Here is a 14827-nt window from a genome sequence, read left to right on the forward strand (position 1 = left end):
TTCAGTGGCTGTGCACGGACGCGTTTCTTCGAAAACACAGTTGCCCTCATCGTCGCTGGAATCGCCGTCTTGAACGCCAGCTATTCCGGCCACAATGTCCTCATAAGCGAGGTCGGCTACTGCTTGAACTTCGCTGTCAGCGTTAATGAAGTCATCAACAGTAACTTCAGACGAGACGCCGCTGTGAAAATTGGACAAGTCGCAGAACGCGTCCTCCAAGCACTCATCGTCATCTAAAGCTTCCGGACATTAATCTCCGGCCACTTCAAGGCCTTCCCTGCCGAAACAGTTGGCTACTGTGGCCTGCTTCACGTCACCCCAAGCGCCGGTAATCATCTGGATCGCGCCGAGCAGGTCAATCTTGAGATCGGTTCCCATGCGGAGGTTTACAAGGAGCCGTTGAATAAGTCGCTTCCGATAGCCTACCTGGAATGCCTTTATGATACCCTGGTCGAGGGGCTGCAGTCTCGCTGTGGTGTTCGGCGGGAGAAACTTCAATTCAATGTGGTGCAGCTTGCAAGTCGTTTGATGGGCCGAACAGTTGTCTACCAGAAGGCAAACTCGGCGGCCCGACTTGCCCAACTCAGCGTCCCAAGCCTACAGCCATTCAACAAAAAAGCTGACGTGTCATCCAGGCCTTCCTATTACAGCCGTAGCGGATGGGAAGCTGTTTACAGTTCTTGAAGCAGCGCGGTGACTTGCTCTTCCTGATCACAAATGGCCGTAGCTTGCACGAGCCGTCCATGTTGGCTGCAAGCAGCACCGACACACGCACTTTGCTCATTTTACCGCCATGACATGAGGTTCCAGGAAGAGCGAGTGCCTTATTCGGCAACATTTGCCAAAAGAGACCAGTTTCATCTGCATTGAAGATTTCTGCAGGCGAAAACTTCTCAGTGATCTTCGGCCACTCCTCAGAAAGCCACTGCTGCATCTCCTGGCTGCTGACAGCCCCACTTTCGCTTGAAATGACCTTTCCTACAATGCCGTGGTGGTTTTTAAACCATTGCAGTCATCCAGTGCCACCGCAAAAGCTCTCTTCGCCAAGAGTCGTAGCAAACCATTTGGCCTTTTCGATTAACATCGGGCCATCCACGGCAATATTTTTCGCTCCGATTTCAAGAAACCACGTATAGAGTGCCTTCTCCACTTTGTCAAAAGCAGCAGGGCGCACACGACACACTCCCGAGCGACTTTCCTCACCTGCTTTAAGCTTGATGTCCTGCCTGTTTTTTAACAACGTACTTAAAGTACTCCGCGGAATGCCGAATGTGTCTGCCACGGAGGACTTCTTTTCTCCATTCTGGACACGCCGAATTACTTCAAGCTTTCTTGCAAAGTCCAGATTCTTCCTCTTTTTTATGTCTGCAGATGCCATAGCTCACCATACGACCGCAATCACACATGCTACACACGGCACGTTGAAACAGAGGTATGCACAACAAAACGCGCGATGCGCAGATGGAGCAGTCCGAGCGAAGCCTGTTCAAGCGGCAGTCAACGGGGCTGCGAAGGAACGACAAAGGGAAAAGAAAGAAGAGAGCGGGGAAAAAGATCGGCGGAATATGCCGTCGAAGGCGCTGCGTCGTATGCCGTCGAAGGCGCTGTGCTCGTTTTTTGAGCCCTCTCTGGCTCTCTTGTACCCCCTGGCCCACGAGCGACCGTGCCGACCCCTCACTCTCTCTCTCTCCCTTTTCCCAGAAAGCTTGGCTTGGAAACGTCGCCGCGTCTCCATGCCGCGCACTCTCTTTGCTGAGCTCCAATGCCCTTGCCCAATGCACACGCCGGCGGTAGAGGAGGAGCGAGAGAACTCGCGCCGGTGGGGCGCAAGAACGGGGGAAAGGCTCTGCATCTCCGTCGCTAGGCGATGGCCGCGCATGCACAGAGGAGGAGCCTGCTGACTGACTCTGCGGAAATGTTTTCCCCTGAGGACCGGACACGAATGTCTTTGGGAAAAGCGCACCTCCCAGGGGCGCGGTGCGGCGTTCGATATGTTAAATGTCTGACAAAAATGGAATTCGATATACTACGCAATTGTCCTATACTTTTACATAGTATTTTCAAGGGGGTAATCTGTGTGTTCGATATAGCCAATAATTCGAAATATGCGGGTTTGATATATCTGGGCTCGACTGTAATGACAGTGTATGTCAAAAATATGCCTTAACGTATCCATTTTTAATTAGAATTATTTTTGAGCCTGATGGTATTTATGTGAATATCCTACACTACGGTTATGTGAATAGCCAAGAGAGACTTTCCCATTAGGAATCTAGTAATTGGTCAACAGGCACCATAGCCAACATGGCAGAGCAGGACGACGCTATTGAAATGCACCTTCTCACCGACCAGATATGAAGAATCGTTGCCTATTTCTGCAAGTATGCAAGGTGCACCAATGAAGACAGACTGCTAGATATTAAAACAAACACCGAGGCAAGTGAGCTGAGGGATATTAAAGGGGTGGAGACATCAAAATTTTCGTTCATGCGTTTGTTGATTCAAACGTTGCGTCATGCTTCAGGGAGCACGATACACACAGCGGGATTCATATATATCCGATAAATAATTTAATAATAGCATTATTATACCGAGCGATTTCGGTTTCGGTTTCTGGGCTCCGGGGGATGCTATGACGTCACAGAGGAGGAAACGCACCATGGCTTGGTCACGTGGCCTACAAAAAATAGTGACGTAAAACGATGCTGCGTCGTCTGCTCGCGCATACGCGTGCTCTGCCAGTAGAGGTCAGCCACTGGCGATTCGAAGTGCATGTCGCGTTTATTATAATTATTGCGAAGAGCGACAACAACGGTAAGAAATATTGCGGCTTGTGAGAGTCGGTGATTCATTCCGAAGCGCCGTAAGCTTTAGCTTTGAAGTGAACCGGAAAAGGCCTAGCGACGATATCGGCGGCGTCGAACGATCAGAGGCGGTGAAGCTGCCGTCGATGCCAGAGTGACCACTCCTCGGTCGCTGATTGGCCGCTTCGCCGTACGGCAGCCGCACAAATGGGTCCCGGGCCCGTCCTCTCTACGGCAAGGAAATCTCGCCGTTCGCGAGCGAAACCGCCGTCGCACGGGGGCCCGCGAACGGCAAACGGCGTGCGGCGAGTTTCCGTGCCGGTAACGTGGACGGGCCGGTAACGTGGAAAGGCCAAGCGAAGGAGAGTCCGCTCCGAGCTGCCGAACTATGCGACTATGCGAGGAGAGAAGCAGACAATACGAACGCCGTATATCCTGGTCCCTTTCGGAGTCGGCCGGCTAGTGTTACACTCAAACATGTAAAGGCCCGTCCGCAGGGCAACTTGCCGCACGCAGTTTGCCGTTCGCGGGCCGGCGTGCGGCGGTCGTGTTGTCCACTTCTCTCCTCTTGTGTCAGTGTCTGCACGCCTTGCCCCTTCTTTGCATTAAGAAAGGATTTCTATATGCCTGTAGCTCGGTCGTAGTGGAGGCTATGCTCGGTTGCTCGGCTCAGCAGGCTCCGTAATCGGCATTTCATCGCTACTCATCATACGTCACATTTTTGTGCTGGTGTGCTATGACGTCTATATTTTCGTTCCTCCTCTGTGACGTAGTAACTGCCGCGCTAGCGATGGGTCTCGACTACGAGAAGGAGTTTTTAATGACTCTTGGACCTGAATTAAAATTATTTTGAAATGTTTACAGCGTCCAATACCTCGTTCTGGGTGTCCTTGCATACGGAAGCAGCCTACAACATGCTTTTTATAGCCTCAAAATTTGGTGTCCCAACCCCTTTAAAGAGCAGCTGCAAGCCAATGCTTTCACAACTGTGGCAGTAATTGCAACATCCATGTTTATTGGGAACGAAATTTCCAGCGAAATGAGTGCTGCTTCGAACAACGCATTTTACTTACAGCCACAAAACAGCATGATGCAACACGTTCAGAGATCACCCGGCCTTGCTTGTTCAGTGAACAATGCTACCTCTTTGCTGTGGTGCTCACAGCAGATGAGACACTTCTCAGCGTTGGGCGGCATTCTGTCCTTGAACATACATGTGAATTCCGCAACTCATTGATTTGCATTAGATGCTACGCATAAATGTATCCTGTTCCTTTTTGTTGAGAGCTTGGGTGCAGGCCGAGCTAAGGCCATCGCAACAATCAGTCGCGCTCACCTTCACTGTACTTCTGCTATGGCGCTTCGCTACAGCTTCTGTACTGAGCCTAAACATGGCCGACAGGGCTTTCAACAACTTTTCTGGGAACGAGGATAGTACATAAACTTTTGGGGGAAAATAAGTAGAACTTTTCGAAAATCACAAAGCATCTAAAAATGGAGGCATTTCACATCCTATATTGTATTGCTTACGTCTTTATTATTTTATTTGCTGGCGGCCACTCTTTGGCGAGAGTACTCATCCAGAGAAATACATTCGAATGAAATGCCGAATTCATTGTATTGCAGAAATCGTTTTCCTCTAATGACATAGAAATGCCCGTGCAGCACCTGAGTGATGACATGAAATGCAAAGGTCTTCAGATACAAATCACATTAAAATGTTCCTGTAAAACATAGGTATTAACTCAAGACAGTCTTGGGGAACATTTTCGAGCAGTTACAAGAGGCTCAAGCTCCACCCTTTATGTCTTGTGCTGATGAGGGCGGAGAGGTAAGTGCTGAACAATGACTGTTACAAAGAAATGTGTGATCATTCAGCTAGCACAGTACAGTTGACCTTTGTTAATGTGCCAGGGGATGAAGATTTGGTAGATGCATTTATTGTACTTTCGTCTCTTCATAAGCAACAGCACCACAATGGTGGAGAGATGGGCCATGATTCCATAGCGATGCCTTCTGGCATCCCCCGTTGTTCACGTGGCTAATCCCAGTGATAAGCTCGCCCAGTGATAAGCTCGTTCACTGACAAACATGAAAAACTTGGAAAAAAAAAAACATGAAAAGGCATTGCGACAGAATTGCAGTCACAGGCTGTCTAGGTCAGAAGCAAGCATATGTGCATGCAGCAACCTGTTGACAAACTTGGGCCATATTCTTGGGCGATCACTTTCAAAGATACTGTTGCGATATTTTGCATGATTAGCACCAAATGGATCCACCGGTGACAGCGTTTCTGGTACTGTGATATTACTATGCGTGACTCTGTGCCAAGAATGTCATCACTTGTAGGCGCCCATGCGTCTTGCACTAGTCATGTGCAATAGAAAATATGCAAAATTCAGAAAGACTTTTCTACAAAGCTACTTTCCCCAACGTAACTTTCCCTACCGCAATTAAAGCTGAGACACGTTTTGAGACCTTGGACGGTGCGGGGAACGAATGGCGGCAGGAATAACGTCGCTGACCCGCATTCTGATAAGATTCTAGCCTGAGGGGGAGTGTCAAAGGTGTGTGGAGAAGTGCACTTGTAGGTTTTGCATATAGTCTATTGAAGGTGCCAAAGTGAGAATACAAGAATATGGCACACATTTTTTTACCACTTGTGGAATAAAGTCACTTGTTTTCTGCTGAATCTGGTATTTCGGACTCTCGATCATGCAGACATTTTGGCGGTCGCCGCTGAGCACGAATTACCGTTTGGTGTCCGTATATCCCAATTGGCAATATAACTGGTGGACATTTTTTTGTTTCAACCAAAAACACACAACCATATTTACACTTCAGAAGAGACAGCAACAGTGGCAACCTGTTGGACTGGCCATTTCTCTTAAGGCACAAGCAACACTGCCACACAAGATGTTCTTACCGCACTCTTGAGCTATGATAACAAGCAACTACATGCCCAATGGCATGCAGCTGCACACGGTGCAGAGCAGGCAGATGCTTGTCATCATAGCTCTCATGTGGGTTTGTACACAAGAAATGCTTGTGCTATGGCAATGTTCCTAGCTTGAGAAAACCAACTATGTCAGCCGCACTTATGGTGAGCAACAGTACAGGACAGTTCACATTCCTTTACTCATTCAGACCAATGCAACATTACTTGGGGTAAATGCATTTCAATAAATGAGCCCTGGCTCCCAGAAGTTGCTCACTCACAAAACAGAGTAGCGCCTACGATAGCAGCACCACTGCATGACTTTACGCTCACACTGAGTTTGAGCAAGTTCACTTGAGAACATTTGTAACTGACAGCGCATGTTTAGAGCCAATAAATGGCAGTACCTGCTGCTGAACAGGTCCCTGCGGACTGGCGGCATGCTGAGGCATTTGGTGGCCTTGGCTGGGCTGGTGTGCTGAGCCCATGCCAGGCTGCATGGCTGATGGGTGCGAGGGCGGCTGCGGCATGTGCTGGCCACCTGGTTGTTGGCCCATGTGTGGTTGTTGGCCATGCTGATTCATAGCAGGGTGCTGCTGTGAAGATGGCTGGTGTTGCATTGGCTGCAATGGCCCCCAGAATAGACAGCAGTCAAGCACTATCAGCAGACCTAACGTTGAATGAAAGTGCTACAAGGCCAACATTTGAATTTTTCTACAACCTATATCAGGAGAATGAAGAAGACTTGGTGGTTGTATCATTCGTGAACCTCTTAAATTTACTCAAAACAAATACAGTAGAACCTCGTTCATACGTGTTGGGGGAAAGAAAACGAGAGGAAAAACATACTAACAGAGAAAACGTACGATCCGAAGTAATAAAAAATTTGACACTCAACTATTGTTGACATCTACGTAATGCAAAGCGTCGCATGTCGAGCTGGTGGTGCCCCGGCAGCCAGAGATGCGTTTTGTTGTTTTCCTATTGCATGGTGTTTTCAGAGGGCGACGGGAAACCGAAACAAAATCGAGCTAATAGGTGATGCTGGATGCCACTGAAGCGAAATGTGATGACCCCATCGTGCCGCCTACAGCAGGGTACGGCGGCGCATTTGGATTATCGCCTACTAAAGGTGTGCAGTAAGTTACCAATGCCACTACGAACCACGCACTGCAAAACAGATAGGTAAAGATGCTTATCACAATAGGTTTGGCGGCGATAGCTGTGAATGCGGCATGTGACGACCCAGGCGGAGATTTGCTGGTACATGTACCGGAATAAGAAACTACTGCACGCTGTCGTTTTTACCAGAGACGGGCTGCTATAAGCTGTTCTCGATTGCGTGCACCTCGCACTTTTTCTTTTTCACGTGGAATCTAGCAGCCGGAAAATGTATACGATTGCAGTCTGCAGCAGGGAACAGCGGCATGTTTGCTATTCGCCTACCAAAAGCGAGCACTAGGCTTCCGGCGGCACCGCGCGCCATGAAACAGATATGTGAAGATGCTTATCACAATAGGATTGGCGGTGATAGCTGTGAATTCTGCGTGCAACGACTCCGGAGAAGATTCTCTGGTACCGAACGGAGAAACTGAGTGTGCGCCGGGCAGCTAGATGTTCTCGATTGTGTGTACCTCACGCATATTATACTTTACATGAGATCTAGTGGCCGGAAAACATATAATACGATCGCAGTTTGGCGATGTACTGAACGTTGTTGCTGAAAAACACGGCTTGTTTCCGCTAAGGGTGAGCGAATATCTTAGCTGCGTTACAAGCGTCGGCGCATGAAAAGGGTACACTTCTAATGTATCAGTGTAAACGTGGCCACTAACGTTGCCGATTGCGATTTATTGCGTGCCCACGAGTGCAGACGAGAAGAATCCAAAGGCACCCTTTATGTTGTTGTTGACCAAAACCATTATGCAGCCTACAAATAATAAAGCCGATAAGTTTTGTTGTAGCTTTTTTTTTTTTCATGGAAGTGCAGAAAGTGATGAAAGGAATGAAACGGGACATCTGCTTAAGAATGTTGGGTGCGTGCAGACCACTTGGTATGTCTTCAAGAGTCATTCGCGTAGCATTTGACAGATGGTAAGTGCGATCATTACACGGGAAAGAAAAAAATTGAATTTTCACGACAAAATTCAGGGGTGCGATCATTACGCGAGTGCAATCATTATGCGAGTAAGTACGGTAATTTGCATTCCAAAAATGCTGATTGCCGCTATTTTGTTGAGCCTCAAGTGGGCCATGTGTGTACTGGTGGTGAGAAGCTAGGTCGCAAACGTCTGCATGGAGAGGTAACTGGAGTTACTGTGCGCCGGCTCAACAGCTCACTGCATGCAAAATCTTGTGACAAAACTGCCAAGTATGCATGCTTTCATTGCAGTTATAATTGTTCTTAAATTGAGAACTGAACCAAACAAATGTGACTTAAGGCTCAATGAAAGAAACCTTAATGAACTTTTTATCCACACTGTGGCAGCAGCATATTTGAGACTACAAAAATCTTTCAGTCACGTGTTCTTGGCACCCAAGCTTGCCAAGATATATATGTTTTGTCCAGTAATCAACAACACGTACATGCAGGGTGTCTACCAAGTTGACATTTCCAAATTCCCCGAGTTTTCCAGGTTTTCCCTGAGTGATGCAGAACTATGTTTTATGTCAAGACGGGCTGAAACCATATTGCCCAATGCTGTCACTCTCTAGTATGCATATGAAAAAAATGTAAAAAGAAAATTACTTAATCTAATTTGAATACTACTAAGGAGTAGTGTTTATGTTATTCAAAAAGAGAATAGAAGGGAGGGGTTAGTAAAATGCACAGCAAATAAAATGCCTACGAAAAAAAAATTGCATATCAAGTCGGACATTCTCAAATACGAATAAAAAGGAGATGCATACAGAAGCAAATATTTTCGAATACGAACTATTTCTATCAACTGATAGCGAGCTCAGTGGGAGGCCCGAACTTTGCCACAGTTGAGATTCTCTCTCAACAGCTTGTAAGTCAATCTCAACTGTCCTGACATATTCTCAGCCCGCGCACGACGCCTCAGCGGTGTGTTTCACTGCTTTAAAGAGTTTATTTTGGTTTGGATGAGGCACACCTGCATCTCAGCATCAGCCAGCACTTTGTTTTTTGAGCTCAAGCTCCTTCAAAACGGCAGCAGCACGCTTCCTTTCCCGTTCATTCCTCAATGCGTAGGTTCTTTCTGTTCTTGTCCTCCTTCCGCCACTCGTTCCCCCCACGGATAATTTGAAGCATCTTCTTGGTCAGTTGCACAGTCCACGTCCAATATTTCGAACTCCCTAGGGGCGGCGAAAACGTCCGAAAAATTGGCCAGTTGGAAAAAATAAATGCATGTCATATACTGCCCTTAAGGGCTCAAACCGCCACAGGCACATTCGAAAACGATCTGAAGGCCTGTCAGTACACTAATTCGGCATATCAGTGCTCGTACTGTGACAGGAAATGCCAGGTGCACGCGTGTATAATTAAGGAATACATACTGTGTCCCGTGGCAATAGCCCCTTCGCACACTTGTTATGCTTCACTGCAATACTTTTGCATATGCTTCACTAAGTAGCATTTCTGTGCAAAGGCGAAGCTGACTTTTGGGAACCGGCATTATGCAACGCACCATGCTTTCCAAGCTTCTAAGCCAATCACGAGGACCACAAAGGCAGAGTCCATGCCATTGCTGACAGCAGCGAAGTCTCAATAAAAAGCACAGCACCCAATGGCAAGAAGCTTCATAGCGAACGTCGAAGCAGCTAGGCCTAGCGTTGCCGCAGTGGTGGCTACGGCTGCCAGCAGATCTGCGTGCGAGAGTGCCGGTTCGAGGCTGCGAGGCAATCAAAATGGCAGCGGTGGTGGCTTCGATTAATGCCGTTTCGGACCTGCGGTCACGGCAGAACATCCGGAAAATCGGACGGCGAAGAGTTCTTGCGTCCGAAATTTGACACGTTCTGATACGTTGACTCTATTGGGTACGTAGCAGTGCCGCGAAGCCGTCCAAATTATCGGGAATCCGGAAAGTCGGTCGTTGACTGTACAATGGCAACTCCTCCAGCCGACGACAGGGCGTCAAAGACGATTCATTAGGATTCCTGTCTGTTGCTCGAGCCAGCATTACCGCGACTTTCGACCCTTTCAATAAAATTGCCGCTAATTTTCCCTGATAGAGGCCCAAATTCCCCGAGTTTTCCCTGACTTTTTCCAGACTACTCAAAATCCCTGAGAATTCCCGGTTTTCCCGGTTGGTAGACACCCTGGTTACCATTGTTGTAATGGTAAAGGGTAACTCTGTGCTAAGGTTTGTTACTGCGAGCAAATTTGATGTAAACCTGCAAGGTGAACGTAGAGCTCTTTTGGCCACTTCCACTGGCTCCATTTATATTACTAGGTCAAGTTTCAGTGGTGCTCATTTTATATGCATGAGCAATGGGGTTTTATCGTAGTAGCAGTCGAGGAAGTGTTTCGAACAAGCCAATATTGTTTTAAATAAATTCTCTAATTATCACCACATTGACAACTATGAAAGTTATGCTTGTTGGAAACTGCAGCATTGCAAATTTATTCATTTCAAGAGACCCCTAAAGACTCTCACAATGAGGGTATTACATAGGGAAATTACATGAAAAACTAGAAAAGCATGATAAATCAACAGGCAACAAGAATCAAAATGTCGCAGAACAACACTCAATAAACCATATTGAAAAAACGCAACATAATAAACAGCAAAAAAAAAAAAAAAGACAGTCAGACACATGGTGGTGAACAGAGCAGAACTAGCAGAAAAACTACACATCACTTTATTTATTTTTTTAAAGTTCACAAAAATTAGTCTCACTTATTTTAGTTGCGATTGCAGGATGCAGCCAATTCCACTCAATAATGGTTTCGGGTATGAACGATTTGGGAAAATTTGAAGTATGACATGTGATGCATTTTGAACGGATGGTCGCAGCGTGAAAAAACGGCTGAGGGTGAGTGAAAGAAATTGTCATGAAGCAACGGATGATGGTGAATTTTGTGAAAAAGAGTGAAGCAAGCAAGTTTGCGACGATGGGAAAGGTTATCAAGATGTGCACAAGCTTTTAACGCAGCAACGCTAATGAAATGCGAGTTATGTATCTGAAGAAATGAAAGTAGCAGCACGGTTCTGCAGGGATTCAATGTTGATGATGTAGGCTTGATCCAGCTCCCATATGGTTGAAGCGTACTTGATTTTTGGCTGGATTTAGGTAATATAAGCAAGTTTACGCACGTGCGCAGGAGCATGTCGAGGTTACGATTTAAGAGTTCAAGAGAACGTTAGCAGCTGCTAGAATCAAATCAATGTGATAGCTCCAGGTTAAGTCAGACTGAAGGTGAACTAAATATTTGTAAGTGGAAGCTGTCTCAACTGTTATGTCATTAAGAGTGTATGTGGTTAGGATGTGGTAAGAATTCCTTGTAAAGGATACAAGCTTTGTCTTATAGTGGTTTAGGGTCATTAGCCATGATGAACACCAAGTGTTAATTGAATCAAAGTCATTTCGTATGACTGGTGGTCAGTGTCACTTTTAATGGCTCGGTACACAACACCGTTGTCAGTGAACTGTCTAATTTGGGAAGATACACAAATGGGTAAATCATTAATAAGTATGAGAAAGAGCAAGGGACCAAGCACGCTCCCCTGCAGTACACCAGATGTGACTTGAGCCATTGAAGAGTTAGAACATTGAGAGATGTGAACTGAATGCAAGATGAGAGGAAGTCTTTAAAGGAACACTAAAGGCAAATACTATGTCAAGCTAAAGTGATAGATTAGTGCCCTAGGACCTGAGAATCTCTAAGGTGTCAACATTATCACGAACAGAGCCTTAATAATTGAGCAATTGAGGTAAATGCAGGACATGATTAGAGACTCCCCCGGGACATTTCAAGCACTTGCCCAATGACGAAAACATTCCTCAGTTAAATTTTGTCATTAGTACTCAATTACTCGTTGCAAAAAACCTCCTTGTATTGTATAATAAGGTCAAATAAAATGCTACTTGTCCAGTTCTATCTCATCTTTAGAAAAATGAACTCATTAAATTACCCTTGAAAATGATGCAGGCAGTCGAAAGGTTTCATTTTCGCTCGACCCTGCACTGGTTTTGTGGGCTAGCAAAAATCGCACAAACCGCAAGTGGCCGAGAATTCGACTATCTGTCTTGGTTCGGTACTGCCATCTGTCGGACATCGTTTTACTCAACGACGGCATCAAAGGGTAGTGATGGCGTATGCAACATCACCACTACCCCGGTTGGTTGAAAAGTGATTTGAATTTCGAAAAAGGTATTTGGACTATTCAGATGCAATTTTCTCGTAAACCAAGTCTTTTCTTGGCACGAAACAAGCATTGCAAGGTTTCTGGTATGGCATGTAAACAGTCCCTGTTGACTTAGTATTTGCCTTTAGTGTCCCTTTATAATCCATGCTAGAACTTGAGGGCGAATATTGAGATAACTTTGGTAGTAGCCTATGCTAGGGGAACCCGATCAAATGCCTTGGAAAAATCAAGAAACGAAGTGTCAACTTGAATCCTGGTGTCTAGTAAAGTAAACAAGTTGTTAGTAAATCCAGCAAGCTGTGTGTCACAAGAAAATCTGTTGAAAAAACTGTGTTGATATTTAAATATGATGCTGTGATCTTTGAGATAGTTGATGATCTGGGTGTGTATGACATGCTCAAGGAGCTTTACCAGTAATCCAGTAATTACCGGTAATGGCACAGAAGTAACACTGCGCAGAACAGACAGCATAATCTTTCTATGCAAGCAACAGTGTTCAATATCTGAAAAATATGCATGATTATTAAGCGCGTTTTTTGTGAAAATCACTAGAGGAAGATAAAAAAATGTGCAGGACAGCCTATTGCCTTGATGCTTTCAAATGGCGAACTAGGTAGACGGCTTGAACCCTATGTTGATGCCACTTAAGGTGGCGTCCTTTTGCATAATCTTTTTCCACTACACTCAGTGTACAATGGGGTTGGAGCTACGACAAACTTAGTCTGCGATTGCTGCGCTTCAAAATGCACAATTGAGAAGAATTCGAGATACTAATTTCACGAGCTGAAATTATACTGTCAGATCTTCCAATTACAAAACAACTCGAGTTTCTGTTTCCCTTTAAGCTTGCACATTGAGGATTGGTTCATTAGATGCGCACTGCTCGTTATACCAGCCTCAGCAATTTCTTGTATGCCTGAGAAGCATCCTTTATTTTCAAGTTGCCGTTGCTGCTAGGCCTTGCACTGCCAAGGTATTGAATCAGGTCACTCATCTCGCTACCAATCGCATTGCTTGCAGAGACTATATGCCATTCATCCCATGCTTAGTTTGTAGCACTGTCTGTACATACTTTGGCAATGTTTCCTCTTGGCATGCATTAACAGCAGTGGCAGGCCCAAGGGGGGTGGGCAATGGTGGCCATCTCACCCTGGCATGATCTTGCCTTTTATATGAAACTTGTTGCTATGCGACATGATGCACATGATATGCAGTGATAAGGTTGACTATTATCCCAGCATTTCCGGCGTTTTGTTGTTGAAGAGCCCAAAATGAGGTGAGACAGAGCCATAACACAAAGTGCCTGGTATGAAGAAAAAAAAATGCTTGGCGTCCAAATAAATAAAAGCCTCACCGATTGGTGGTGCGGCTGCTGTGCTGGCATAGGCTGCTGCTGACTGACCATACCGGAGGATGGTGGAGGGGGCCCAGACCGCCCATAGCCCGACATCCCATGGCCCCCCATGGGAGGCTGCTGTCCAGCTCCAGGCCCGCCTTGATAACAGACAGACAACTGCAGCCCAACTACCATACTACACAGGGTGAACACTACAACTGCCTAATCAAGCAAGTCATCACCGGAGACTGCATAATAAACTGCAGCAGCCAGTCTGTGCAACATCCCACGTGGCTTCAAAGCCAAAATTCTATAAATCACAACTTTTACCCAGAGCAAGGGTGGTCAACCTTTCTGGCTAATGGAGAACCCAACCAGCCTTCATATAGTGCAGAGGAACGCTCCCTATCTCCTCATGCGACATGCTCATACACTGCTTCTCCCCGAACATCACAATGAATTCATGAAAAAAAAAGTGCAAGAAAAATGGCACAAAATCTGGACGTTGCGCACCTTGTCCTGTCCGTTCTCATTTTTCTGGAATGAAGTCTTATATCAAGTACATAAATTTAGGCGAAATATACGGGGGTTTTTTTATTTATTCATTCATTCACTCATTCATCTTTTTGTTAATAATAATAATATTTGGGGTTTTACGTGCCAAAACCACTTTCTGATTATGAGGCACGCCGTAGTGGAAGACTCCGGAAATTTCGACCACCTGGGGTTCTTTAACGTGCACCTAAATCTAAGCGCGCGGGTGTTTTCGCATTTTGCCCCCATCGAAATGCAGCCGCCGTGGCCGGGATTCGATCCCGCGACCTCGTGCTCAGCAGCCCCATCTTTTTGTTGGAGACAATTATTGTTAATCACCTCAAAAGTGCAATTCAGCTTGTTTAGAAGTTATAGGAAGGTGCAGATATTTGCATGGCAAATTGGAATTCCAGGTAGGTATAATTTAAAATATTCATTAATTAACTTTTTAATTGCTCACTTTATGTTACATGTTGAAATTGTGAAATTGAGCAGTTGTGAAGTCATGCCTGCTTAACAAGGTCCCAAGACTAGCACCAATTTTGACATATGCATTTCAAAAATGTGGTACGAAATATATTGGTGTTCCTTTTAATAGTTAATAGTTCAGGACAGTATTAGCTGCAACATCAACACATATTTTAGCACATTTTGGGGACGACTGTCTTGAAAGTGATGCTACTCTCAGGATCTCTCTTAGGCAAATATGACCTCACAGTGTATCAGTTTAAATTTCGAAATTTGAACGAGTGGATAATTAAAAATGTTTATTAGTACATATTTTAATTAACTACATGGCCATTTCAATTTATCGTGCAAGTCATGTTTGCCTCTTCATATATTTCATCTGAACAAACAGTTGTGTTATCTTGCACAGGTGATC

The 14827-nt window shown here is 45.6% G+C and overlaps 1 protein-coding gene across 1 annotated transcript in view; it reads right to left on the reverse strand.

Annotated features, from left to right (window-relative positions):
- The window catches only part of LOC142563734 (uncharacterized), a 71297-nt gene that overhangs the window by 38750 nt on the left and 17720 nt on the right, over positions 1-14827 (reverse strand). Inside the window, exons 5-6 of the mRNA XM_075674334.1 lie at positions 13429-13568; positions 6150-6365 (exon numbers count right to left, since the gene is read on the reverse strand). Of these exons, the coding sequence (XP_075530449.1) occupies positions 6150-6365; positions 13429-13568 (356 nt within the window). The remainder of the gene's footprint in view (positions 1-6149; positions 6366-13428; positions 13569-14827) is intronic.

The sequence above is a fragment of the Dermacentor variabilis genome, chromosome 1 (assembly GCF_050947875.1).
Source record: "Dermacentor variabilis isolate Ectoservices chromosome 1, ASM5094787v1, whole genome shotgun sequence".
Taxonomy (NCBI): Eukaryota; Metazoa; Arthropoda; class Arachnida; order Ixodida; family Ixodidae; genus Dermacentor; species Dermacentor variabilis.